This window comes from Pelodiscus sinensis, chromosome 30 (genome assembly GCF_049634645.1).
Source record: "Pelodiscus sinensis isolate JC-2024 chromosome 30, ASM4963464v1, whole genome shotgun sequence".
NCBI classification, from domain to species: domain Eukaryota; kingdom Metazoa; phylum Chordata; order Testudines; family Trionychidae; genus Pelodiscus; species Pelodiscus sinensis.
Window position 1 is genome coordinate 12,305,356 of NC_134740.1, and position 26,712 is coordinate 12,332,067.

Here is a 26,712-nt window from a genome sequence, read left to right on the forward strand (position 1 = left end):
AGGAGTCCTGCAGAAAGAGATCTAGGGGTCAGAGTGGACCACAAGCTAAATCTGAGTCAACAGTGTGACGCTGTTGCAAAAAAAGCCAACATGACTCTGGGAGGCATTCCCAGGAGTGTTGTGAGCAAGACACGAGAATTAATTTTTCCACTTTACTCTGCACTGATGAGGCTTCAGTTGAAGTCTTGTGTCCAGTTCTGGGCCCCACATTTTGAGAAAGATGAGGAGCTATTGGAGAGGGTCCAGAGAAGAGCAACAAAAAAGGTGAAAAGTCTAGAAAACATGAGGCAAGGCTGAAGAAATTGGGCTTGTTTAGTTTGGAGAGGAGAAGACTGAGAGGGGACAAAGAGGAGGGAGAAAAATTGTTCTCCTTGACCTCTGAGGACAGGACAAGAAGCAATGGGCTTAAACTGCAGCAAGGGAGGTTTAGGTTGGACATTAGGAAAAACTTCCTGCCTGCCAGGGTGGTAAAACACTGGAATAAATTGCCTGGGGAGGTTGTGGAAGCTCTATCACTGGAGATATCTAAGAGTAGGTTAGATAAATGTCTATCAGGGATGGTCTAGACAGTGCTTGGTCCTGCCGTAAGGGCAGCGGACTGGACTCAATTATTTCTCGAGGTCCCTTCCCGTTCTGTGATTCTATGCCTGGTGTTTATGGGGCTTGTAAGGGAGGAGAAAGCAAATCCAAACGCTGGTTGTCACTTAGGGCATGTCTAGACACTGCATCCTTCTGTTGGCAGAGGGATGCAGATTAGGCAGGTCGTCATTGCAAATGAGGCAGGGATTTAAATATCCCGCACCTAATTTGCATAAACATGGCTACCGCATGTTGCGGACTCAGCACTTTGTCAGGAAAAAGCAGCAGTCTAGAGGGGGATCTGTCGAGAGAGAAAGCCTTTTGTGACAGATCCCTTACCCCTCCTGCCAGGAGTTTGACAAGATCGGTCGAAAAAGGCCAACGGAACATGCCAGAACGTTTCAGTCCCGAGACGTGGAAAACTGCCCCCCGGTTAGCCAGTCTGGGCCCCGGGGATGGGTCTGGCTGCGTGGGGAGGTGTCAGCTCCTGCTCCGTCACCACCCCCTATGGACAAGCCCAGGAAACGGTCAGTTCTCCTCCCCGCACCCGGCACAACACGCACCAGTGTCTCTCCAGCCCCTGAGCCGAGCGGTGACCACGCCTGAGACTTCCTCTGCTGAGCCGAGCACCCAGCTCCCAGCCCAGAGACACCGGCTCAGCATGGAGCTACCTCTGTTCCTGCCCCTGCTGGGTAAGTGCCCCCCTCGGCCTGTCTGCCTGACGGCTCCCCCTCTCCCTGCCCCACATCTCCCTCTGCACCCCCAGAACCCTCACCCCCTCCCTGCTCTTCTCTTCCAGCCTTGCTCCAGAGTCTCCCCTGGCTGGTCTCCCCCAGAGGTAACGGGGCCTCCTGGAGATACTCGCCGTGGGGCGGGGGTCCTGGCTGTGGGGCGGGGATCCCGCTCCTCTCACACTGGGGGGCTTGGAAAGGCGAGGAAGCGGGGGGAAGATCAACCACTGGTGCCCCCATGCCCTGCCCCTTCCATCCAGGGAGATGGAAGCCACCCCGTTGGTGCCTGCTGGGAGGGCCTGTTTGGTGGGTCCCAACCCAGGCCATAGGGGAGAAGCTGCCCCCGTCCCCGTGGGCGTTCCCCAGCCCCTCGCTGGCAGCCCGGGGCAAGGCAGGCAGGTTTTGCAGAAGCCCCAGAGGAAACGTGGAGGGTGGGAAAACTCCACCCTTCCTTCCCCCACCGCCCCCACAACTTCCTCCTTTCTGCTCGGTGCCCGGCAGCCGCTGCTGGGCAGAGCCAACGGGTTCCCCTCTGCTCTTGTGTCCCGGGAGGGTGGAAACTGTGGGGGGAATGTCCTGGTGGGAATGGGGGTGGTTGGGTTGATCCCCTGGTTTGCTCCCCATTCCCTCTGGATACAGAGTGAGGGGATTTGGGGATTCCTGTTCCCTGGAGGGACAGAGGGGAGGTCCCAGGGGAACGGAGGCCCAAGAAGGACCCTTCCTACCCCGGCGTTTCTCCTCACGCCTCTAATGCCCGGTGGGAGAGGCAGGATCTCTCCGGCACGTCTCCCGGAACAGCACCAGACTGGGCCCTGCTCGCCCATTTCTCTCCTCCGCGCAGGGCAGGGAGGGGTAGCCGACTGGGGGTGACTGGGGGAATGTGCGGGTGGGGCAAGGTGGCTGTGGGAGGCCAGATGTGGAGCGGTTTCCAGTGGGAGATGCCAGGGGCTCAAGCCGGTAAGCAAGGCACCGAGAAGGGCACCATTGAACGGACACAGCTCTCAGAGCAGCCAGGGCCCGGGAGCCGACCCCAGCCCGATCAGCCAGGGAACCAGCGGCCGAGGGGGATGAACCCTGGAGATGTGGGGGGTTCTCCAGCGCTGATGGGTTCTGAATGAGCCTGAATGTGTCTCTCAGAGCCCGGCTCTAGGTCATGGAGGGAGCAATTCAGGGCAGTCCCACAGGGATGGAGAGAGCCAGGGCCTGGGTACTGGCTGGGGTGGGGGGTGTTTCTGCCAGGCAGGGAGCTGGGGCAGGCCTGTGCCCGTGTGTGTCTGCGACTCGTCACGTCTCCCTGCCTGTGCTGGCCTGGCCTCTCCCTCTGCCTCTGTCCTAGATCCCTTGCCGGCCCCCACACTAGCTCTGGAACACGAGCTCACCATGCTCCTGCCCGGGCAGACGGCTGAACTTACGTGCCAACCTCCTGGGAGTGTGCATGTTTCGGAATACAAATTCTTCTATCAGAAAGGGCAGCAGGGCCCCAGCACAGTCCCACACCCTCATGCAGGACACGTGCTGGATCTCACGGCTGAGAAGGAAAGGGCTGGGACCTACACCTGTGCATACTGGGCACAGCAATCCTCTGAGACCAGCAACTCCGTCTCCATTTCCATAGCAGGTGAGACCCTTTTCCAGCACTTAAACAGGCAAGTCCCTGGGAATCCAAAGCCTCCCCCACGTCCCAGCACCCCAGTGCCACCCCTGTTCTTGGTCCAGGTCACTGCTGGCATCTCAGACGCTCGGTGGCAGGGCACTGCTGTGGGGAAGCTCACTGCACGACGGGCCTGTATGGGCATTGTTGGTGCTCAGCGTGCAGGGCTGAAGGCACCATAAGAACAATTTTTTTCCCCTAGCAGAGAGCTGGTCTCTAAAGGCTCCTAACTCCCTGTGGAGTGACCAGCTGGTGCCCACAGCTGAGAGAAATTCTCCCCCTCCCCCCCCCCATCTCTCCCTCCAGTTGTGCTCTGGGCAGCCTAATCCCACCAGTGGTTCCCACACAGAGAGGCACTGCCCCTGTGGGGTATCATGTGGGCACAGACCAGGGTGGGGCTCCAGGAGGTGCAGGGGGGCAGTGTGAATCCCTCAGAAATATCCCCATCCCCCCAGGAACTGACATGGATTTAACTGGAAACTATCGGTCCCAAGCTGCCCAAGTCCTTCCTGAGACCCCTGCCCGGTGTGAACTTTCGTCTATATTTAACCCTGACCCCTGGCCGCCAGAACCCCACTGAGGTCCCAATCCTATTCTGGAGCCTGGATCCCCCTCGCCCCTCCTGTCATGATTATGCGGGCTAGCCAGCAGCCTGGGGATTAAGGGTATGTCTACACTAACTTTAATAGCCGCTACACTAGCGCTCCGTTAGTTCGAATTTGAATCGAACTAGCGGAGCGCTTAGCTCGAACTAGGAAAACCTCATTTTACGAGGATTAAGCCTAGTTCGAACTAGCTAGTTCGAATTAAGGGCTGTGTAGCCCCTTAATTCGAACTAGTGGGAGGCTAGCCCTCCCCAGGTTTCCCTGGTGGCCACTCTGGCCAACACCAGGGAAACTCTATGCCCCCCTCCCGGCCCCGGACCCCTTAAAGGGGCACGGACTGGCTACGGTGCCCGTGCCAGGTGCAAGCCTGCCAGCACCCAGCCAGCAGACCCTGCACCTGGCACGGATCGAGCCACCCACCTGATGCCCCCCAGCCCACCCCCTCTTCCCGGGACCAGGCTGGCGGCTCCCTGGGAGCTTGCCCTGGACCGCAAGAGGCGGGCACCCACCTGGGCTAGTGCGGACATCGTGGACCTCGTCCACGATCTCCGCACTAGGCACAGGAAAGTGGCCGGCTTGGGCAGGAGAGCTGCCAGCCTGGCCACCCAGGAGCAGGTGTGCATGAAAATCAAGGGGGTCCACTGAGACCTCCGACCCTGAGCCCTGAGCTTACAATGGCCGTCCTGGGTCAGACCAAAGGTCCATCTAGCCCAGTAGCCTGTCTGCCGACAGCGGCCAACCCTAGGGACCCTGGAGGGGATGGACCGAAGACAGTGACCAAGCCATTTGTCTCATGCCATCCCTCTCCAGCCTTCCACAAACTCTTTAGCCTCTCTTCATATGGGACCTGTTCCCAACCCCTGATCATTTAAGTTGCCCTCCCCTCTCCCAGCCTCTCTCTTCCCCTCTCCCACCTCCTTTTCCCAGTCTCCCCCAGTTTTGTTCAATAAAGACAGATTCCATTTTTGAACACACATGTCCTTTATTTTGTACATCAAGAAAAGGGGCTAGGGAAGGGTAAGTGGAAGGATGTGAGGGAGGAATGGGGTACGAGCCCCCGATGGGGAGGACTGGGCTGGCTCTGTGGGCTCCTCGGGGTGGAAGCTCTCCTGCAGCCCCCCGATTACCCCCTCTCCCCAGATGGCAGCCTGCGGCAAGTGCAGCCGGGCTGATGGCCGAGTGCTGTGATGTGCCCAGTGTGGGCACTCAGGGCACTCCAAGCCAGGACTGGTTTTCAAGCAGGGCACCCCTGAGAACTGTCTGTCCGGGGTGGGGGTCGGGACCCTTTAAGCGCAGCCCTCGGCTAGCCTGAGGCAGCATCTCCACGCTCTAAGTCCTCCTCTGATGCCCTGCCGGCACTGCTTCCGGCCAGCCTTAAGCCCGGTTCAGGGACCACTTAATGTGGACATGCTAGTTCGAATTGGCAAAACGCTAATTCGAACTAGTTTTTAGTTCTAGACGCGTTAGTTCGAATTAGCTTAGTTCGAATTAACTAATTTGAATTAACTAATTAACTAATTAATTAACTAATTAACTAATTAACTAATTAATTAACTCTGTAGTGTAGACATACCCTAATTGGTTAACTACACCTAGCCAGGTGTAGTGACCAGTAGGAATGTAGGTGGGACTTTCAAACTGGGACAAAGGAATTTGGGTTTTTTCTTTTCTTTTTTTGCTTCTCTGGGTGAGTCCTTTGCAGCTACAGAGAGAGACAACCATGTCTCTCTCTCTCCAAGAAACAATTCTTCACTTTCTGTAAATAGGGTAAAGTTTAGACAAATCAGTCAGGTTTTATGACTTGGGTATGGGATCTGAGATCTGGCACTGTTTAAAAGATGTTTTGGCTTTTCTTTGTAACTAAGTTCTAGGCCCAGGAGTTTCTCCAGGAGTATATTTTGTTACCTTTCCATCTGATCCTTATGCTTGAAACAGGAATATTTTTATAATAATAAAAGTTTTCTCCTTTTCTTTTTATTAACCTGGCATTGGTTACTTGTGTGTCCTGATTTTTATTATAGGGGTGAGATTTCCTAAATGACCTTTCCCCTAATCTCGTTATTAATATGTGGGTGGTGGCAGTGGAAGTTTTATTCCCAAAATCTAGGGCTGTGTCTAGACTGGCCAATTTTTCCGGAAAATCAGCCGCTTTTCCGGAAAAACTTGCCAGCTGTCTACACTGTCTACTCTAACTTCCTACTGTCTGAAATCAGTGCTTCTTGCGGAAATACTATTCTGCTCCCGTTCAGGCAAAAGTCTCTTTTGCGCAAAAGGGCCAGTGTAGACAGCTCAGATTTGTTTTCCACAAAAAAGCCCCAATTGGGGCTTTTTTGCGGAAAAGAGCGTCTAGATTGGCACGGACGCTTTTCTGCAAAAAGTGCTTTTGTGGAAAAGCGTCCGTGCCAATCTAGACGCTCTTTTCCGAAAATGCTTTTAACGGAAAACTCTTCCATTAAAAGCATTTGCGGAAAATCATGCCAGTCTAGACGTAGCCTAGGTTTTTAAGATTTTGCGGAAGTTTTATACCAAAGCTTGGTAGATAAGGCTTTGGGGTACACTTGCTGGCCCCCACTTCTACATTTATCATGCCAGAGTGGGGAAGGAGCCATAACAGGATTTAACTAGAAATTATCGGCCCCAAGCTGCCCAAGTCCTTCCTGAGACCCCTGCCTGGTGTCACCTTTTGTCTATATTTAACCCTGACTCCTGTCCCCCAGAACCCACTTGAGGTCCCAATCCTGTTCTGGAGCCTGGATCCCCCTGACCCCTCCCACAGAGCCTGTTCCCCTGCCATGCCTGGCTGCCCCTGGGGTCACTATCTTGCACGGTTCTGAAGCTACAAGCTCCCCAGCTCCCTCTCAGTGCCAGTTCCCATCACACGGGGTCAGGGTGGGGGACCCAGCACTCCCCATCGGTGCCAAGCTCCCTGCTCCTGTCAGAGCCTCCCAACACTAGTGCAAAACTGCCTCCCCTTCCAGCCCCCGTGCTGCTGGGCCAGGGGCCGGGCCCAGAGTCACTGACGGGAACGAGAGAGAGGACAAGGAACCTGCAGGGAGAGCCGGGCCAAGGTACATGAGCAGCAGCCCCACTGGCCTCCGTGGGGCCCTGTCCCCAGCTGGGTCAATGGGCCATAGCTCCATTGGAATCAATGGGGCAGATCCCAACTTGGTCCATGGGCCGTAGCTCCGTTGGGGTCAATGGGCCAGGTCCCAGCTGGGGTGTTTGATGCTCCCCAGGGGCTCTGAGGCATGTCGCTGGCACCTGCACTTACTGCCGGGCCGGCTGGTCTGTGCTTGCTGGGGGCAGCCCCCTGACATCCCCAGCCTCAGCCACACAAGCTCTCCCTCCCCCATGGAGCTGGGGTTGGATGGGGTCTGTGGCCAGGATCCCTCCCTGCTCTGCCCTCCCCTGGCTCCTCCTCTGCCTCTGGGTCGCCAGCTGCCCATGTAGGAATCGTCTCCTTCCCCAACCCGCTTGTCTCTTCCAGCCCCCCAGCTCACCGTGTCCCCGCCGCGGCCTGTCTACGTCGCTGGGGAAGCCGTGACCCTGACGTGCTCAGCGGCTGGGGTGGACAGCCTGACCAGGTTCCAGTTCTACAGGGATGGAGAGAAAATCCAGTCCAGGAAACCCACGTTAATCCCGTACCGCCATGAGGCCTCCATCAAGCTGCTGTCGGTGGCCGTCTCGCATGCAGGGGTGTACAGCTGTGAGTACTGGCGTGGGAAGAATGGAAAGGAAAAACCAGAGTTCGTATCAGAGAGGAGCCAAAATATCCGCATAGCAGTGACAGGTGAGCCCCCCAGTCTGCTCCTGTTTGCTGGCCCCAGGGCGGGGGGTCTGCTCCATGCAGGGGGTGCAATGAAAACTATTCCCTGAGCTCCTGAGAGAACACCCACCATGGCAGATTCAACCCCCAGGTCTGTCTCCTTCAGTGGGCTGGGACGGGCATTGGCACTACCTTGGGCTGTGGGGTCCCGGCCTGCAGGCCTGTTAGAAACCTTGGGGGGGGGGGTATTTAACTAATCAAATCCCAAAGCTTCCCTGGTTCTGGTCAGTGTCAGACCCTGGTGTCAGAGAATTCCAGCAGTAGGGAGAGACAGATTGGGGGGGGGGGAGGCTGCTTGCAGCCCTGGGCACTGCTGTGTGGGGAAGCTCACAGCCCTGGGCACTGCTGTGGGGGGAAGCTCGCAGCCCTGGGCACTGCTGTGGGAGAAGCTCGCAGCCCTGGGCACTGCTGTGGGGGGAAGCTCACAGCCCTGGGCACTGCTGTGGGGGGAAGCTCACAGCCCTGGGCACTGCTGTGGGAGAAGCTCACAGCCCTGGGCACTGCTGTGGAGGGAAACTCCAGCCCTGGGCACTGCTGTGGGAGAAGCTCGCAGCCCTGGGCACTGCTGTGGGAGAAGCTCGCAGCCCTGGGCACTGCTGTGGAGGGAAACTCCAGCCCTGGGCACTGCTGTGGGAGAAGCTCGCAGCCCTGGGCACTGCTGTGGGAGAAGCTCACAGTCCTGGGCACTGCTGTGGGAGAAGCTCGCAGTCCTGGGCACCATTGTGGGAGAAGCTCGCAACCCTGGGAACTGCTGTGGGGGGAAGGTCACAGCCCTGGACACTGCTAGCAGAGTGCCCCAAGGTTCGGTTCTAGGGCCGGTTTTGTTCAATATCTTTATTAATGACCTGGATGAGGGGATGGGTTGAACCCTCAGCAAGTTTGCAGATGACACTAAGCTGGGGGGAGAGGTAGATACGCTTAAGGGCAGAGATAGGGTCTAGAGTGAACTGGACAGATTAGAGGATTGGGCCACAAGAAATCTGATGAGGTTCAACAGGGACAAGTGAAGAGTCCTGCACTTGGAGGGAAGAATCCCAAGTATTGTTACAGGCTGGGGACTGACTGGCTAAGTAGCAGTTTGGCAGAAAAGGACCTGGGGGTTACAGTGGATGAGAAGCTGGATCTGAGTAAGGCAGGGCGCCCTTGTAGCTAATAAGGTTAATGGCATATTAGGGGGCATTAGGAGGAGCATTGCCAGCAGATCCAGAGAAGTGATTATTCCCCTTTAGTCAGCTCTGGGGAGGTCACATCTGGAGTGTTGTGTCCAGTTCTGGGCCCCCCACTACAAAAAGGATGTGGATGCATTGGAGAGGGTCCAGCGGAGGCAACCAAAATGATTCGGGGGCTGGAGCACATGGCCTGTGAGGAGAGGCTGAGGGAGTTGGGTCTGTTTAGTCTGCAGAAGAGAAGAGTGAGGGGGGATTTGATAGCAGCCTGCAACTCCCTGATGGGGGGTTCCAAGGAGGATGGAGAGAGGCTGTTCTCAGTAGTGACAGGTGGCAGAACAAGGAGCAATGGGCTCAAGTTGTGGTGGGAGAGGTCCAGGATGCAGATTAGGAAAAACTATTTCACTAGGCAGGTGGGGAAGCGCTGGGCTGGGTTCCCTAGGGAGGGGGTGGAATCTCCATCCCTAGAGGTGTTTAAGTTCCAGCTTGACAAAGCCCTGGCTGGGTTGATTTAGTTGGGATTGGTCCTGCCTATGGCAGGGGACTGCACTTGATGACCTTCTGAGGTCTCTTTCAGCTCTAAGGTTCTATGATTCTATGCTGAGGGAGAAGCTCGCAGCCCTGGGCGCTCTTGTGGGGAGAAGCTGAGAGCCCTGGGCACTGGTGTGCGAGAAGCCCACAGCCCTAGGCACTGTTGTGGGGAGAAGCTCACAGCCCTGGGCACTGTTGTGGGGAGAAGCTCACAGCCCTGGGCACTGCTGTGGGTGAAGTTCGCAGCCTTGGGCACTGCTGTTGGAGAAGCTTGCAGCCCTGGGCACTGCTATGGGAGAAGCTCGCAGCCTTGTCATCCAGGCCTGCAGCTTCACTCATAATTATGGCAAGGGGATGGGTCATTTTCTCGCATCCTGCCCTGGCCCCTGCTGGCCCTGATACATGAGGTGCCCGACAGCTTGGCTGTGTCTAGACTACATGCCTCTGTCGGCAGAGGCATGTAGATTAGACACATAGGCAAAGGCAAATGAAGCCGCGATTTAAATGATCGCGGCTTCATTTACATTTACATGGCTGCCACGCTGAGCCGACAAACAGCTGATCAGCTGTTTGTCGGCTCGCGCGCTAGTCTGGACGCTCCCCCTGTCAACATCAAAGCCCTTTGTCGGCAGCCTCATTATTCCTCGTGGGATGAGGTTTACCGGGGCTGCCGACAAAGGGCTTTGATGTCGACAGGGGGAACGTCCAGACTAGCGTGAGAGCCGACAAACAGCTGATCAGCTGTTTGTCGGCTCAGCGCGGCAGCCATGTAAATGTAAATGAAGCTGCGATCATTTAAATCACGGCTTCATTTGCCTTTGCTGAACAAACAAATCTACATGCCTCTGCCGACAGAGGCATGTAGTTTAGACGTACCCCTTGTGTGCACTGGGCGCGGTGGAGGGGGGCTGCAGGGACGGGCGCTCTGTGGGTGACACTGCTGCTGTGGGTGGTCTCTGCAGAGGTGCCCATTCCAACTGGCGTGCCCGGCTGGTGCTCCCAGCTGAGACAGAGACCTGCTCCCCCCCCCATCCCGCCCTCCTGCTGCTCCCTGCGCAGCCCAGCCCAGCCAGCGGATCCCACACACAGGCCCTGCCCCTGTGGGGGAGCACGTGGGCCCAGGGCAGGGTGGGGCTCAGAGGGGGGCAGGGTGTGTCCCATGGACAAGTCTCCACCAACTCTCAACTCCTGGGATGACTTTGAGCCTGTGACCTCGGCCCCTCCCCTGCCAGGTGAGTCCATTGATACCTGCGGAATGTGGGGGCGTTACTCATTGGAAACCTTTCCCAGAGAGTCGTGATTAGTGGCCATGCTACATAAGAACATAAGAACGGCCGTACTGGGTCAGACCAAAGGTCCTTCTAGCCCAGTATCCTGTCTGCCGACAGTGGCCAGCACCAGGTGCCCCAGAGAGGGTGGACCGAAGACAATGATCAAGCGATTTGTCTCCTGCCATCTCTCTCCAGCCTCTGACAAACAGAGGCCAAGGTCACCGTTTTATCCCCTGGCTAATAGCCTTTTATGGACCTAACCTCCATGAAATTATCTAGCTTCTCTTTAAACTCTGTTATAGTCCTAGCCTTCACAGCCTCCTCTGGCAAGGAGTTCCACAGGTTGACTACACGCTGTGTGAAGAAGAACTTTCTTTTATTAGTTTTAAACCTGCTACCCATTAACTTCATTTGGTGTCCTCTAGTTCTTCTATTTAGGGAACTAATAAATAACTTTTCTTTATCAGCCCTCTCCACACCACTCATGATTTTATAGCCCTCTATCATATCCCCCCTCAGTCTCCTCTTTTCTAAGCTGAAAAGTCCCAGTCGCTTTAACCTCTCCTCATATGGGACCCGTTCCAAACCCCGAATCATACATGGCAATCAGTTCTGGGTCCACTCCTGTTCCACATCCCCATCAACGATTTGACAATGGCAGGAACACAGTTTATTAAGTTTGCAGATGATACCAAGCTGGGAGAGGCTGCGAGTGCTTTGGAGGACAGGTCACAATTCAGAATGATCTGGACAAGCAGGATGAAATGGTCGGAGGTCAACAGGATGAAGCTGAATAAGGACAAATGCAAAGTGCTCCACCTAGGAAGGAACAATGCGTATCACACACACAGGGTGTGTCTAGACTACACCGCTCTGTCGACAGAGAGATGTAGATCAGGCACAGCAAAATTGCTAATGAAGCCGGGATTTAAATATCCCACACTTCATTAGCATAAACATGGCCACCGCTTTTTTCGAAATGGACCTTTTTAGAAAAAAACTGCAGTCTATCAAAAATACAACCCTTTTTCAAAAGATCCTGTACACCTCACTTTATGAGGGTTAAGGGATCTTTCGAAAAAGGGTTGTATTTTCGAAAGATCGCGTCGAGACTGCAGGGTTTTTTTTGAAAAAGCTCTATTTCGAAAAAAGCGGCAGCCATGTTTATGCAAATGAAGCATGGGCTATTTAAATCCCAGCTTCATTTGCGCTTTTTAAGTGCTTGATTGACATCCCTCTGTCGACAGAGCGATGCAGTCTAGACATAGGCACAGAATGGGAAGCGACTGTCTAGGCAGGAGTCCTGCAGAAAGGGATCGAGGGGTCATAGTGGAACCACAAGCTAAATAGGAGTCAACAGGGTGATGCTGTTGCAAAAGAAAAAGCCAACCTGATTCTGAAATGGTATTAAGAGCAGGGTTGTAAGACGGGAGAAGTGATTCTTCCGCTTTACTCTGTGTCGATTAGTCCTGGACTAGAGCGCGGTGTCACATCTCAGGACGGAGGTGGAGAAACTGGAGAGGGTCCAGAGAAGAGCAGCAAGAATGATGAAAGGTCTAGAGAACACGAGCGGTGACTGACATAGGAGACTGACAGAACTAGGTTTCTTTAGTTGGGGCAAGAGGAGAGATTTGTGACCGTTCTCACGTACCTGAAAGGTTGCTACAAGGAAACAGACAAACCCCAAGGGACCAGTGGGCTGGTTTCAGGATCTTCACCCTGAATAAATGACATCCAAGTTGGTGCGAATCAGCAAGATCTAGAGGACTCTGTTGGCACAGCCCGACCAATTCCATAAAGCGCTGTTCCATTGGAGTCCATGGGGCAGATCCCAGCTGGGTCAATGGGCCGTAGCTCCACTGGAGTCCATGGGGAAGATCCCAGCTGGGTCAATGGGCCATAGCTCCCTTGGAGTCCATGGGGCAGATCCCAGCTGGGTCAATGGGCTGTAGCTCCACTAAAGCCAATGGGGCAGATCCCAGCTGGGTCAATGGGCCGTAGCTCCCTTGGAGTCCATGGGGCAGATCCCAGCTGGGTCAATGGGCTGTAGCTCCACTAAAGCCAATGGGGCAGATCCCAGCTGGGTCAATGGGCCGTAGCTCTCTTGGAGTCCATGGGGCAGATCCCAGCTGGGTCAATGGGCCGTAGCTCCCTTGGAGTCCATGGGGCAGATCCCAGCTGGGTCAATGGGCTGTAGCTCCACTAAAGCCAATGGGGCAGATCCCAGCTGGGTCAATGGGCCGTAGCTCCCTTGGAGTCCATGGGGCAGATCCCAGCTGGGTCAATGGGCCGTAGCTCCACTAAAGCCAATGGGGCAGATCCCAGCTGGGTCAATGGGCCGTAGCTCCCTTGGAGTCCATGGGGCAGATCCCAGCTGGGTCAATGGGCCGTAGCTCCACTGGAGTCAATAGGAAGATCCTAGAGGGGGTGTGACTCTCCCCAGAGCTTCCCATGGCGCTGAGGTTCATCTCTACCACCTGCTTCCCAAGTTGGACCCATCTTTTCTCCCTCCCTCTTGTGCTTTCCAGCCCCACTCCCGACCCCTCAGCTCAGCGTGTCCCCGCAGCAGCCTGTCTACGTCACTGGAGAGACGGTCACCCTGACGTGTTCGGCTGCGGGGGCGCCCAACGACTCCATGATCTGGTTCTACAAGGACGGCCAGAAAATGCTCTCCGCAGAACTCTGCCTCCGGCCCTCCAATGCCACCGCCTCCCTCCAGCTGTCGGCACAGCCTGGGCTGCAAAACAGCACGTTCACCTGTGGGTGCTGGAGGGCGGAGTCCGGGCGAGAGATTGAATCGAAGAAGAGCCGGCCCGTCTCCATAACAGTGACAGGTGAGCCCCTCTGTCTGCTGGGGTCTGCTCGCCCTGGTAGGGTCTCCTCTCCAGCCATGGGGGAGATGCAGTTCGGTCACTCAGCTCCGGACAGGACCCCCACTGGGCCAGTTCCTACCCCTGTCGGGTCAGCCTCACGCCCTGGGGCTCCGCTGGGCTGGAGGGAAGCATCGGAGCTACTGAATGATTCGGGGGACCCCGGCCGGCAGTGACCTTGGAAACCTTGGGGAGGTTTCAATGAAACAAACTGTCCCGTCTCTGCTCCATGTCAGACCCACCGGGGGGCCGGGCCCCTCAGGAGCAGGGAACAGCTCCCAGACGACGAGTGATACTTGTCACTCAGAGGGCACTGCTGGGGGGGAAGCTCGCAGCCCTGGGCACGGCTGTAGGGGAGCTTGCAGGGCCGTGGGTTCTGAGCCCCCGTCTCTGCCACTGAATGATGATTTCACAGAGAGTTTCTGATGCCAGCCTGACCCGGCGCCGGCACCAATACCCCAGGGTCCCTGTGCACGGACAGCAAAGCTGCTACACGGAAAGCACCACAGGACTCAGACTCTCCTCCCAGAGCCGGGATTTGGTCTGTCCCATGACCCTCGGTCCCGGGGGAGGGACAGGATGTTGCCCACGGGTGAGACAGAGACCCCCCCACTCTTGCTCTGTGTAGCGCCGGCAGCAGAATTGAACCTGGGACCTCTCAGCTTCAGCGCTACCCCATGGGGCAGAGCCCCACCCCCAGCTGGCGTGGGCATTCCTTGTGCTCTGGGCAGCCCCGCCCAGCCAGGGCATCCTTCACAGAGAGGCCCTGCCCCCCTGCGGGGTAACGTGGGCACTGGACAGGGCCGGGGATGGGGTGAAGTGCAGGGCGTGTCCCACGGAGAATTCTCCATCCCGCTCTGACTCTGAGGTTCATTTGTCCTGGAAACCTCTGCCCCTCCCCTCCCAGGGCCTCCAGAGACCCAGCCGGGTGCCCCTCCCTCTGGATCTCACAGTGCCCCCCTGTTCTCCAGATCCTCGTCCCTCTCCCGGAGCCCCTCGGGTACCTGTTCCCCCCCACACGCTGGGCTGCCCCAGATCACAGAGCTGCAGGATCCAGCATGGGGACACTTGAGGCATCTCAGCTGGGGGATCGTTCAGGGCAGCTTCACTCAGCCCTAGAGCGTCAGAGAGCCAAGGTCTCTGTGCCCACCACTTCCCAGTGCCATGAACCTCGCCCAGCCAAGGGCTCCGGGCCTGGCACCACCTTTTGCCACAACCACCACCCAGCCAGGGGATCCAAGCTGGGAATCACCTGCCCGTCTCCACAAGCCTGGACACGGACATGCACATCCAGCATGGCCTCCTCTCCTCTGCGGCAGAATCCCAGCAGGGCCCCCAGCTCTCTGCAAGTCTGGGAAGAGGGGGTGGGGTCCGCACACACCCTGAGATCTCTCTGTCTGCGGAGGGGTCCGTGCATCTCAGGGCTGGGGTATTAGCAAAGAAGGGTGGCAGGAGATGATTCATGTCCTGATGTTCATGGCAGCTTCTGGCCTCCCGTTCCAGCTCCATGTTGGATCTGTGGGAAGCCCTCCCGCCCGCCCCCGGAGCCCAGCTCTCGCCCATGTCCAGGTCAGGAGGTGAAGCAAGAGGTTCTGGAGACAGAGCCCGGGTTAGCTCTGAGGAAACTGAATTCTGGGCACCAGCTCCACTTTGCCCCCTGCCTTGTCCTTGCTGACCCCTCCCTTTCCTGCTCCCCACAGATCATCCTCCCCCACCAACACTGAGTGTGGGTTCCCCGTCTGGAGACCTGAAAGAAGGGGTCCCCGTGTTCCTCACCTGCACGGCCCCGGAGGATGCCAGCGAGCGGAGGCTTCCTTCCAACAAAGATGGAGCTGAGATAGTTCCTAAGGACACAGGGTCTGAGATCAAGGGAACCGAGCCGAGGACTGGCTCTGTGAACGTCTCTGTGACCCACGTCCTCAGTGCCAGCAGTGTGGTTGAATTCGCCTGCAAGAACAAGGAGAATGTGAGTGGGACGTGGAGCCAGGCTGTGAATGTCACCGTGGCTGTCCCCTGGGCAGGTGAGGCGTCCCTCACTCCTTCGTTCAGCTCCCTCTGTTGCTCCCATGGGAGGAGAACCCTCCTTCGGGGCTTTCCTGGGAAAGGGAGGTGGGATGAGGTGTCAGATGCCACCTGCGAATGGAAAACCAAATGGAGATGAAAATTCAGTTACCCCCTGAGTCTAGCTAGGAAAATGAAACAAAATACAGAACTAAGCAGCACTTTAAAGACTAACAAGATGGTTTATTAGGTGATGAGCTTTCTTGGGCCCGACCCTCTTTGTCTATTTTATATGTGTTCCCTTTTTTTTTTGCTTGTATCCCTTTGGTATATACGGTCATGCCAATTCTCTTCCACAATCTGATTTGAGGAAGTGGGTCTGGCCCACGAAAGCTCATCACCTAATAAACCATCTTGTTAGTCTTTAAAGTGCTGCATAGTCCTGTCTTTTGTTCCAGCGACACCAGACTAACACGGCTACATCTCTAGAGCTGCCCTCCAACGTATCCACCTCTCCCCCCAGCTTAGTGTCATCCGCGAACTTGCTGAGGGTGTAACCCATCCCCTAAGCGCTGGATCATCTTTCCCCGCCTTGGAGCGAGGAGCAGGCTGGTGCAGAGAGAGGCCACAGTGAAGGGCTGTCTCTGAGCAAAATTGTTGCATTGCCAGATTCCTTTGTGGGTCCCAGGTCTAGTCTGGCTGTTCTCATGTCCCCTTCCCTCCTTTTCCATTGTCTGCTGTAGGAACAGCGTCACTCTCTACCCGAGATATTGTGCTGATAATAAGTGGTGTGGCCCTGTTTCTGCTTGGAGGCCTGGCTGCTCTCCTCTGCTGGGCCTGGAGGAAGACAAGAAGTGAGTGAAAGCTGTTGATGTGTTGTGATTTGCCATCTGCTCTCTCCATATTGTGTAGCCAGAAACAATTCCATCCAGGCCATACTCACCATGGGTGTGTCTAGACTACCTAGTTTTGTCGACAAAAGTGGACTTTTGTTGACAAAACTATACCAGCATCTACACTACCGCTGAGTTCTGTCGCCATAACGTCGACAGAACTCAGCAGTTTTGTCGATGCTGGTAAACCTCCTTTTATGAGGCATAACGCCTTCTGTTGACAGAACTCTGTCGACAGAAGGTGTTATTGCCTGTAGGGTTGCGTCCAGACTACGGAGTTCTGTCAACAAAGCAGCTTGCTTTGTCGACAGAACTCAAGGTGTCTGGACGCTCTTTGTCAATGGAAGTTTTGTCGACAGTATCTGTCGACAAAACTTCCGTCGACAAAACGCGGTAGTCTAGACGTACCCCATAAGTCCAAGGTACGTTCCAAAAAATATGGACTTTCAGCGAAACAACTTACCGTGGGGAATTTTTTTCCCGCAGCTGACTTCCATTTGCACAAATTGGGGATTTTTTGCACAACTTAAGAGCATGGAACGGGAGGCCTTATAACGCCTCCATTCCTACAAGCGTCAATGACTTCAGTGTGGAACGGATGTACACCAGGGCGATGTATAGCGGGGATACCCTGTAGGTAAACCCTTCACCCCCAAATCGCTATGCCACAGCTTGGGCATGGAAACCAAAGCTAAGATATCCCTGGTAAAAGAGAGATTCGCCTATGAGAGGATTCAAGCTATAAAAAAGGACAGAGCTGTAAAAACCAATGTGTTTTCAAACACAGATTGGTCCACGTTTGGCTGTAATCACACGAGATGTCACAGAACCAACTCAGTGGCAGTTTGATTTCAGACAGTCAACCCGTCCTTTCTACAGCACTGTCCAGAGAAATGAACGGAAAACGTCCAAGCCCTCTGAGAGTGGAGAGATTCTGGCACCTTTCCTCTCTTCTATCACGTGCCCCCAAATTTGTGCTTCACATGCTGGTGTAAAACAAAGACAGCCCTTTTTTATGGTTTGATTTCAGTTTGATTCAGAAAGCCAGTGACTCCGGTGACCAGTTTCTCACCACCGGGACTGTCTGTGACCGCAATTAGCGTTGAATGACTTTGCCATTAATCATTGCTCAATGTTTTGTAGCTATGCTTGATTAGAGGATACATCTGTTGTAGCAAATCATGCCTCTAAATTGTGGTCGTTACAATTTTTTTCTCAACTACAGTGAGCGTTTCTTAGCATCCTGTGTAAACAACACCTTCTAATCCATTACATTTCACGTTCTTTGCTGTCTGTTGCTTTCTGGGCATCCTCATGAGACTTCCTATTTCAGCTCAATTCTTCTCTGGTTCTGTTTTAGTTGTGAAGCCTGTGGAGGGCCCTGCAGCATCCGAGCCCAGAGAACCGACCAGGGACAAGGACCCCAGGCGTGATAAGAAACTATCAAAAGCCACGGGGGCTGGAACAGAGCAGGTACGGTGCGTGGGTTCATGGGCCCCAATCTTTTGCCCAGGTCTGGGAGGCAGCTGCCTGTTTGGGGTGGGACCGCCAGAGAACAGCCACAAAAGGATAGTGGACAAGGTTTGGTCAGGCAGGGGGGAGGGCTGAGAACTGGTCACCCCTGTCCCCATCCCCCAATTCCTGCACTGAATCATGTCAACGCAGGGCTGGAAGGGACCTGAAGAAATCATCTAGTCCAGCCCCCCTCTGCTGAGCCAGGATTCCTTAAACCTAGCCCATCCCAATGGCCGGTTGTCCAACTTATCTCTAAAATGTCCCAAGATCATCTGGGTCACCTGGTCCAGATCTTAAGCTGTTCTTAGGTTCGAAAGTTTTTCTTCACGTTTCACCTAAACTTCCCTTACCACAGATTAGACCTTTTGGCTGTGTCTAGACTGGCAAGTTTTTCCGCAAAATCATCTGCTTTTGCGGAAAAACTTGCCAGCTGTCTACACTGGCCCTTGAATTTCCGCAACAGCACTGACGATCTCATGTAAGATTGTCAGTTCTTTTGCGGAAATACTATGCTGCTCCCGTTCGGGCAAAAGTCTTTTTCCGAAAGACTTTTGTGCAAAAGGGTCAGTGTAGACAGCACAGGACTGTTTTCCGCAAAATGGCCCCGATCACGAAAATGGCGATGGGGGCTTTTTTGCAGAAAAGCTCGTCTAGATTGGCCATGGAGGCTTTTCCACAAAAAGTGCCAATCTAGACGCTCTGTTCCGAAAATGCTTTTAATGGAAAAGTTTTCCATTAAAAGCATTTCCGGAAAATCATGCCAGTGTAGACGTAGCCTTTCTGTCTTGTCCTACATTCCCTGGACAAGGAGAACAATTGCCCAGCGTCCTGCTTATAACATTGTCCTAGAAGATGTTTGTCATGCCCCTAGCTTTCCAGCCTCCCGACTAAAACGTCCCGCTGGCTCACCCTTCCTGCTTAGGTCATGTTTTCTAACTATGGCTGTGTCTCGACTACACCTCTCTGCCAACAGAGAGATGTAGATTAGGCATGTTGAAATTGTTAAGGAAGCAGGGATTTAAATATCCCACGCTTCATTAGCATAAACATCGCCACCGCTTTTTTTTGAAATGGAGCTTTTTTTAAAAAGATGGCCATCGAGACGCAGATCTGTCAAAAATAAACCCTTTTTCGACAGAATCTGTATTCCTCAAAAAATGAGGACTGCTGGGCATTTGGGTTGTTTTCCGCTGGACTCTGCAGTTTGTCCACAATTTTCTAAAAAGTGTGATGCTGAGACCCGGACATCCTTACCAGTGCCAAATGGAGAGGGGTCATTATCTCAGCTGTCTTACGTACAACACTCCTGTTCCTATAGCCCAGAGGAATGTTAGATTGTTTCATAGCAGTAGGGAGCTATTGACTCAAATGCCATTTGTGCTTCATTGTGGCTCTTTTTCAGAAGTATGGCTGCTGTGCCAGTTACACCGACTTTGGTACAGCTGCTTTAATGTTTCCTTCCTCAGTGGAGCACTCACACATCCCTGTATTGCCCCTTGCTGATTTCAGGGCAATTCGTTTTCAGATCCCTCCAAACCTGCCCTCCTCTGTCCTTGTTATCTGCGATATCAGAGCTGTATTCTCCACATCATCATCCAAATAGCGAGTGTCCATGCACCCATTCCCCTCACTGTTTCTTTGTCCTCCCTCACCAGGACTCAGACGTCACGTACGCACAAATAGCCTTGGAAGCCCACACCACCCGGTCGAAAACCAGAGCCAGGCCTGCCAAAGAGGAGCATGTGTTGTATAGTGAAGTGGCGACTAAGCCCACCCAGAAGGTAGCTAAATAAGGAGAGGAAACCTTTTCTGTGTTCCTCCACATCTTCTTCCCCTCCTCCAAGGATCTGAAACCCTCTACACCCCAACCGCATGTGGCAAAGAGCTCACCCCAGCCACTGTTGTCAGGATATTTAGCCAGTCACCAACCTGTGGGGTATCATAGAAAAACTAGAGACCTCCTGCTCATGCCTATCACCACCTTGTAGAAAGGGTTTGGGCCTGGAAATGCGCGGTGAAGGCAGGTGATAAACCCACACAAAGGAACGAGGATTCGTGCGTCTTCCTGGACCAAACAGATCAGAGACACGGGACACCAGCTGCAGGGATTCGCTAAGAATGGCTGGAGACGATTCCAGAGTGCCAAACTGGGTGTTTGTTTTGTCGATATCCACATCAGGCTTCAAAGAATGTCCTCTGTATTTAAAATATAAAAAGACAAACAAAAAAACCCACCCTCTGGCATGTTCCCAGCCGCACTAAACCAAGTGATAAAGCTCACACCCGCTGTTATCAGGTGATATTTAAGTGATTGCTCTGAAACTGTAAAAACCACCCAATCCGGAGAGAAGCCTGACCAAGTGTGAGAGAGGAATTTTCCATGGGAGGGGCTATTTCCTGCCCAGTAAACCCCCTAGACAGCAGACAAGCAATTGTGGAACATCAGAGCACAAAACACTTTGCTCTTTGCTCCGCTGTGAACTGGTCCCATCCTCCCGATCTCTGGGGGAAACGGGTCAAAATCCCTGGAAAGAAGAAACTGGCTGTTGGCTGGTAGAACTCTGAAGGGTCAGAGACTCTGAAATGAAACCAGCCGTCCCCACATCGGCCCTTTCAATGGACCAATGGCTACAGCTCTGTTTCTCTTTAGGAATGAGGTGGTGACTCATTGCTGGGCATCTGTTTGTGGCTTTAACCTGCAGATAACTCACTTGTTCCTTTCTCCCAGTTAATAAAACTTCAGAAAGATGATCACAGCTCTGGCTGCAGGTATTGCCATTTGGGGTAGGATCAGGGGCGGCAGGTTTGTACGATTTTTGGTGCTGCCCCATTAGCTACACCCACTGACCCCTGTTAACCACGTTGCCTGACCCCCGTTATCCAGGCCTCTGGAGGTAACACGCTCGAGGCAAGATGGACACGTGAGCAGAAGTATAAGGAGTCATGTCACCCCTCGCGAAGCACTTTTCCTACCATCCTCCTATTAATAGGGATTAGTTTGGCCCCCACCAATCTCCCTGTAACAGACCGGGCCGGGTCTGGAAGAATGACTCAAATTCGGGGCTCCTTACAGCCCCCAGACTGGAGACCTTCCCAAATAGGCCACTAACCAGGCCCACAGAGCACTTCAGCTGCCTGCCTGGCCAGCCAGAAACCTCACAAGCAAAACCCCTCAGACACCGCAGCAATATCCCTGCCCCAGATGGCTCTGGGCCTGCCCACAAGTGAGGGGTCTTAGAGCCCAATTGCACCTCCCCCAGACAAGTTCTGTCCGGTTCCAAGAAACCAGCCACAGATCCCAGGTCAATTTACCCGCTGGACCTTACCCAGAAACCACGCTGAGCCGATCCTTAGAATCTAAACGCTGAAGGTTTATTACTACCAGAAAGAAAAGCATAGAAAAACTGGGAACCTCCTGCTCATATAACCACCTTGTAGAAAGGGTTTGGGCCTGGAAATGCGCGGTGAAGGCAGGTGATAAACCCACACAAAGGAACGAGGATTCGTGCGTCTTCCTGGACCAAACAGATCAGAGACACGGGACACCAGCTGCAGGGATTCGCTAAGAATGGCTGGAGACGATTCCAGAGTGCCTGGGTGTTTGTTTTGTCGATATCGGCATCAGGCTTCGAAGAATATCTTTTTATATTCTAAATACAGAGGACAAACAAAAAAACCCACCCTCTGGCATGTTCCCAGCCGCACTAAACCAAGTGATAAAGCTCACACCCGCTGTTATCAGGTGATATTTAAGTGTTTGCTCTGAAGCTGTAAAAACCACCCAATTCAGAGAGAAGCCTGACCAAGTGTGAGAGAGGAATTTTCCACGGGAGGGGCTATTTCCTGCCCAGCAAACCCCCTAGACAGCAGAGAAGCAATTGTGGAACATCAGAGCACAAAACACTTTGCTCTTTGCTCCGCCGTGAACTGGTCCCATCCTCCCGATCTCTGGGGGAAAGGGATCAAAATCCCTGGAAAGAAGAAACCGGCTGTTGGCTGGTAGAACTCTGAAGGGTCAGAGACTCTGAAATGAAACCAGCCGTCCCCACATCGGCCCTTTCAATGGACCAATGGCTACAGCTCTGTTTCTCTTTAGGACTGAGGTAATGACTCATTGCTGAGCATCTGTTTGTGGCTTTGATCTGCAGATAACTCACTTGTTCCTTTCTCCTAGTTAATAAAACTTCAGAAAGATGATCACAGCTCTGGCTGCAGGTATTGCCTTTTGGGGTAGGATTTAGGGCACCGATTGATCCGCAGAAAAAACCTCGTTTAAGGCCTGGAAGCAACCTACACAGGATGTGAAATATAAAACTATGGTACGCCCACATCTTGAGTACTGTGTACTGATGTGGTCTCCTCACCTGAAAAAAGATATTTTTGCCTTGGAAAGAGTTCAGAAAAGGGCAACTAAAAGGAGGTGGGAGAGGGGAAGAGAGAGGGTGGGAGAGGGGAGGGCAACTACAATGATCAGGGGTTGGGAACAGGTCCCATATGAAGAGAGGCTAAAGAGACTGGGACTTTTCAGCTTAGAAAAGAGGAGACGGAGGGGGGGATATGATAGAGGTCTATAAAAGCATGAGTGGTGTGGGGAGGGTGCATAAAGAAAAGTTTTTCATTAGTTCCCATAAAGAAGGACTAGAGGACACCAAAGGAAAGGAATGGGTAGCAGGCTTCAAACTAGTAACAGAAAGTTGTTCTTCACAAAGCAAAGAGTCAACCTGTGGAACTCCTTGCTGCAGGAGGCTGTGAAGGATAGAACTATAGCAGAGTTTAAAGAGAAGTTAGATAAATTCATGGAGGTTGGGTCCATGGAGTGGTATTAGCCAGGGGGTAGAAATGGTGTCCCTGGCCTCTGTTTGTGCAAGGCTGGAGATGGATGGCACGAGACAAATGGCTTGGTCATTGTTTCGGTCCATCCCCTCCAGGGTCCCTAGTGTTGGCCACCATTGGCAGACAGGCTACTGGGCTAGATGGACTTTTGGTCTGACCCAGTACGGCCATTGTAAGCTCAGGGCTAAGGGTCGGGGGTCTCAGTGGACCCCCTTGATTTTCATGCAAACCTGCTCCTGGGTGGCCAGTCTGGCAGCTATTCTGCCCTACACGGCCACTTTCCTGTGCCTAGTGCGGAGGTCGTGGATGAGGTCCACGATGTCCGCACTAGACCAGGCGGGCGCCCGCCTCTTGCAGTCCTGGGCAGGCTCCCGGGAGCTGCCAGCCTGGTCCCGGGAAGAGGTGGAGGGCTGGGTGGCAGCGGGTGGCTGGCTCGAGCCGTGCCAGGTGCAGGGTCTGCTGGCTGGGTGCTGGCAGGCTTGCACCTGGCACGGGCACCGTAGCCAGCCTGTGCCCCTTTAAGGGCTCCGGGGCCGGGAGGGGGGCAGAAGAGTTTCCCTGGTGGTGCCCAGAGTGGCCACCAGGGAAGCTGTGGAGGGCTAGCCACCCACTAGTTCGAATTAAGTGGCTACTCAGCCCTTAATTCGAACTGCTTAATTCGAACTAGGCTTAATCCTCGAATTAAGCGCTCTGCTAGTTGGAATTAACTTCGAACTAGCGGTTTGCATGTGTAGCGCCTAGCAAAGGTAATTCAAACTAACAGCTGTTAGTTCGAATTAACTTTGTAGTGTAGACATACCCTTAAAGTGGGTTCATTTTGGTCTCGATAATTAACAGACCATTTCTCCAATTTGTCCAGGTCAGTTTGAATTCTGACCCCTCTCCTCCAGATTAGTCACAACCCCTCCCAGCTTGGAATCATCTGCAAACTTAATAAGTGTCCTCTCTATGCCAATATCTAAATCGCTGATGCTGATCTTAACCTGGCGTGTAACAGGGCTGGGGGTGCCCCATTGAATGAGAGGCCGGGCTGGAGATGTAGAGTGTGACTAGCCAGTGACCCCACTGGGACATTATCTCAGTCTCACAAAAACACACTAAAGCTCCCTCCCCGTGGCTCTAACCACTAGATCCCACTGCCCTGCAGAGCCTCAACCTGTCCTGACTCCCAGCGCTGGGCAGGACACGATCCAGGAGAGACGACCCCAAGCACCAAAATGAATCTGGTTCCAGCAGCCAGTCCCTGCCCCCCAGCTCCCCTCCAGCCCTCTCCCCTCCCTGTGACTCTGGGGCACTGGAGTGGGGGCAGGACCCGGCTCCCATAGACTCTGCTGGGCCAGCGCATCTAGGAGGCAGGCCTGCCCCTGCCCTGGCTAGGTCACTGCCCCTCAGGGCCCACAGATCTGGGCAGGGATCCATGGAGGGAAGCGCTGGGGGGGTCGTGGCTCATGGGTACCCAGGGCGCCCAGTGAGGACACAGCCCTGTAAGGGGGCACCAGGACTGTGCACCGAGAGCCCCGTGCCTGCCTCCCCCTAACTCCCCCCCCCCCCCGCATCTCTGGGGCCTTTGTGGGAGGAGCTGCCCCTCCCCTCCCTGCCCCCCAGCCTGGCCGGGCTCTATAAAGCACCGCCCCGGGGCAGGACTCTCGCAGACTCACCTCTCTTCTCGTGACGGGCTCCCCTGGCCGAGGCTCCGAGCCCGTTTCTCGCGCAGCCCCGGCCGGCTCCAGAGCAGCATCGTTCCTCTCGCCGGGATCCGGAGCCGCCGCTCACACGGGACGCCCAGCCCCAGGCCCAGGTGAGAGCTGACCCATTGGAGGTGCGGGGCTGAGGCTGCCCAGGGAGGTAGAAGTAGCAGCATCTTCCCCGGGGCTCGGCCGGATGGTGCAGGCAGAATTCACCGACTCGCCTGCGCTACGGAAACTCCCCTGCCCCCTGCCCCCGATGGGAGAGACTCGCCAGCCTCCATAGCTGGGGCCGGGCCACGGGCCAGACACGAGGCGGAGCACTGATGTCTGGGGCACTGATGCTCCTGGGTGACGATGGTGGAACCCAAAGACCCAGCCGGGCAGCTCTGCCCCTTCTCGGGCTCTGTCTGGGCCCTGGAGTCTGCCCCAAGGTCACCCGGTCATGGTGGAGGCTACTGTGCAGCCTGCTGGGCCGTTGGCTGATGGGCCCCTGGGCTCCTGGCCACATGGGCCAGAGAGCGTCCCCCTGCCCCCGTGCCCAGATGTGCATCTCATGGGAGGTCTCCCGGCTCCGGGTGCTGGGGACCCGGAAGTTGCTGAACCTTGCCAGGACCAGAGGCTGGAGGGGATGAGGTTGTGGGGTTCATGGAGGATGCACGTCCCCTCTGCCCCACATATCCATGCACCCCCTTCTTCCCCACGGCAGGGAGATCCGGCCCATGGCTCACCCGATGCTGCTGCTGGCCTGGCTGGCCGTGGGGCTGGCTCTGGCCCAGGGGCAGACGTACCGGGCTTTCAAGCGGCAGCACATCGATTACCCCCGGACCCGGGTCAATCCCTACTGCAACCGGATGATGCAGCGCCGGGGCATGACCACGCCCTGCAAGGGCAACAACACCTTCATCCATGCCAGGACTACTGACATCATCAATGTCTGCGGCTCCGGGGGGACCCCAGTGCGAGGCACGAACCGGCAGATCAGCATCCGAGCCTTCACCCTCACCAACTGCCGCCTGAGGGGTATCGCGCCCAATAAGTCCTGCAGCTATGAAGATATCCCCAGCTCCAATCACATCCGCATCGCCTGCGACCCTGTGCACTTTGACAGAAGAATTTAGTAAGGCCAGGGCCCCACTGCTGCCCAGCGAGCTATCACGCTGCCCCACTGCCCCGCCCCACTGCTGCCCCACTGCTACCGCGCTGCCCCACTGCCCCGCCCCACTGCTGCCCAACGTACTACTGCGCTGCCCCACTGCCCGCCCCACTGCTGCCTGACGTGCTACCGCGCTGCCCCACTGCCCCGCCCCACTGCTGCCTGACGTGCTACCGCGCTGCCCCACTGCCCCGCCCCACTGCTGCCCGGCGTGCTACCGCGCTGCCCCACTGCCCCGCCCCACTGCTGCCTGACGTGCTACCGCGCTGCCCCACTGCCCCGCCCCACTGCTGCCCGGCGTGCTACCGCGCTGCCCCACTGCCCCGCCCCACTGCTGCCTGACGTGCTACCGCGCTGCCCCACTGCCCCGCCCCACTGCTGCCTGACGTGCTACCGCGCTGCCCCACTGCCCTGCCCCACTGCTGCCCAACGTACTACTGCGCTGCCCCACTGCCCTGCCCCACTGCTGCCCAACGTGCTACCGCGCTGCCCCACTGCCCCGCCCCACTGCTGCCCAACGTACTACTGCGCTGCCCCACTGCTGCCCGGCGTGCTACCGCGCTGCCCCACTGCCCCACCCCACTGCTGCCCAACGTACTACTGCGCTGCCCCACTGCCCCGCCCCACTGCTGCCCGGCGTGCTACCATGCTGCCCCACTGCCCCGCCCCACTGCTGCCCGGCGTGCTACCGCGCTGCCCCACTGCCCCGCCCCACTGCTGCCTGGCGTGCTACCGCGCTGCCCCACTGCCCCACCCCACTGCTGCCCAACGTACTACTGCGCTGCCCCACTGCCCCGCCCCACTGCTGCCCGGCGTGCTACCATGCTGCCCCACTGCCCCGCCCCACTGCTGCCCAACGTACTACTGCGCTGCCCCACTGCCCCGCCCCACTGCTGCCCGGCGTGCTACCATGCTGCCCCACTGCCCCGCCCCACTGCTGCCCAACGTACTACTACGCTGCCCCACTGCCCCGCCCTGGCCCTCAGCTGCCCTAGCACCCATTGAACCCGAGAGTTGTCAGGGATGTCGCAAGGACATTGAGTCCCTCACGGCAGGACCAATCACCATCTAGCCCATCCCTGACAGGCGTGTGTCCAACCCGCTCGAAAATCTCTCCAGAGATGGGGATTCCACAACCCCCCAGGCGACTTCTTCCAGCGTTTCCCCACCCGGACAGGCCAGAATCCCTTTGTCTCCTGGCCGCCCCTTCCCCACCCCTCCCTGTCCTTCTCCCACTGAGCAGTGAGCCCTGCCTTCGCTGGCGGGGGGCCGTGGGACGGTGACGGCGTCAGGCTGAGCGGGGCCGCCCATGGCTGCGTGGGAGTCGCTCTCTTTTCCCAGCAATAAAAGGCGATGCTGCCCGTCTGGCTGTGTGTTGGCCATGGCTCTGTGTGTCTCA

General features: G+C 55.6%; 2 protein-coding genes across 2 annotated transcripts; both read left to right on the forward strand.

The window, feature by feature from the left end:
• Nucleotides 1–958: 958 nt before the first annotated feature.
• Nucleotides 959–21,978, forward strand: LOC142821187 (Fc receptor-like protein 5). The gene is made up of 9 exons (XM_075912010.1): nucleotides 959–1,271; nucleotides 1,379–1,417; nucleotides 2,647–2,928; nucleotides 7,054–7,356; nucleotides 12,889–13,194; nucleotides 14,931–15,251; nucleotides 15,975–16,085; nucleotides 17,485–17,597; nucleotides 19,295–21,978. Exons 1-9 carry the CDS (start codon nucleotides 968–970, stop codon nucleotides 19,430–19,432), a joined length of 1,917 nt encoding a protein of 638 aa, XP_075768125.1. The 5' UTR covers nucleotides 959–967; the 3' UTR covers nucleotides 19,433–21,978.
• A 2,094-nt stretch (nucleotides 21,979–24,072) lies between these two features.
• LOC106732911 (ribonuclease-like) lies at nucleotides 24,073–25,411 on the forward strand. The gene is made up of 2 exons (XM_075912256.1): nucleotides 24,073–24,270; nucleotides 24,867–25,411. Exon 2 carries the CDS (start codon nucleotides 24,880–24,882, stop codon nucleotides 25,276–25,278), a length of 399 nt encoding a protein of 132 aa, XP_075768371.1. The 5' UTR covers nucleotides 24,073–24,270; nucleotides 24,867–24,879; the 3' UTR covers nucleotides 25,279–25,411.
• Nucleotides 25,412–26,712: the final 1,301 nt, after the last annotated feature.

Coding starts and splice junctions, on each gene's coding strand:
- LOC142821187 (XM_075912010.1), top strand. CDS start 968: ATGCCAGAACGTTTCAGTCCCGAGACGTGGAAAACTGCCCCCCGGTTA. Junction 2,929..7,053: donor CGTCTCCATTTCCATAGCAG/GTGAGACCCTTT, acceptor TGTCTCTTCCAG/CCCCCCAGCTCACCGTGTCC. Junction 16,086..17,484: donor GGCCTGGAGGAAGACAAGAA/GTGAGTGAAAGC, acceptor GTTCTGTTTTAG/TTGTGAAGCCTGTGGAGGGC.
- LOC106732911 (XM_075912256.1), top strand. CDS start 24,880: ATGGCTCACCCGATGCTGCTGCTGGCCTGGCTGGCCGTGGGGCTGGCT.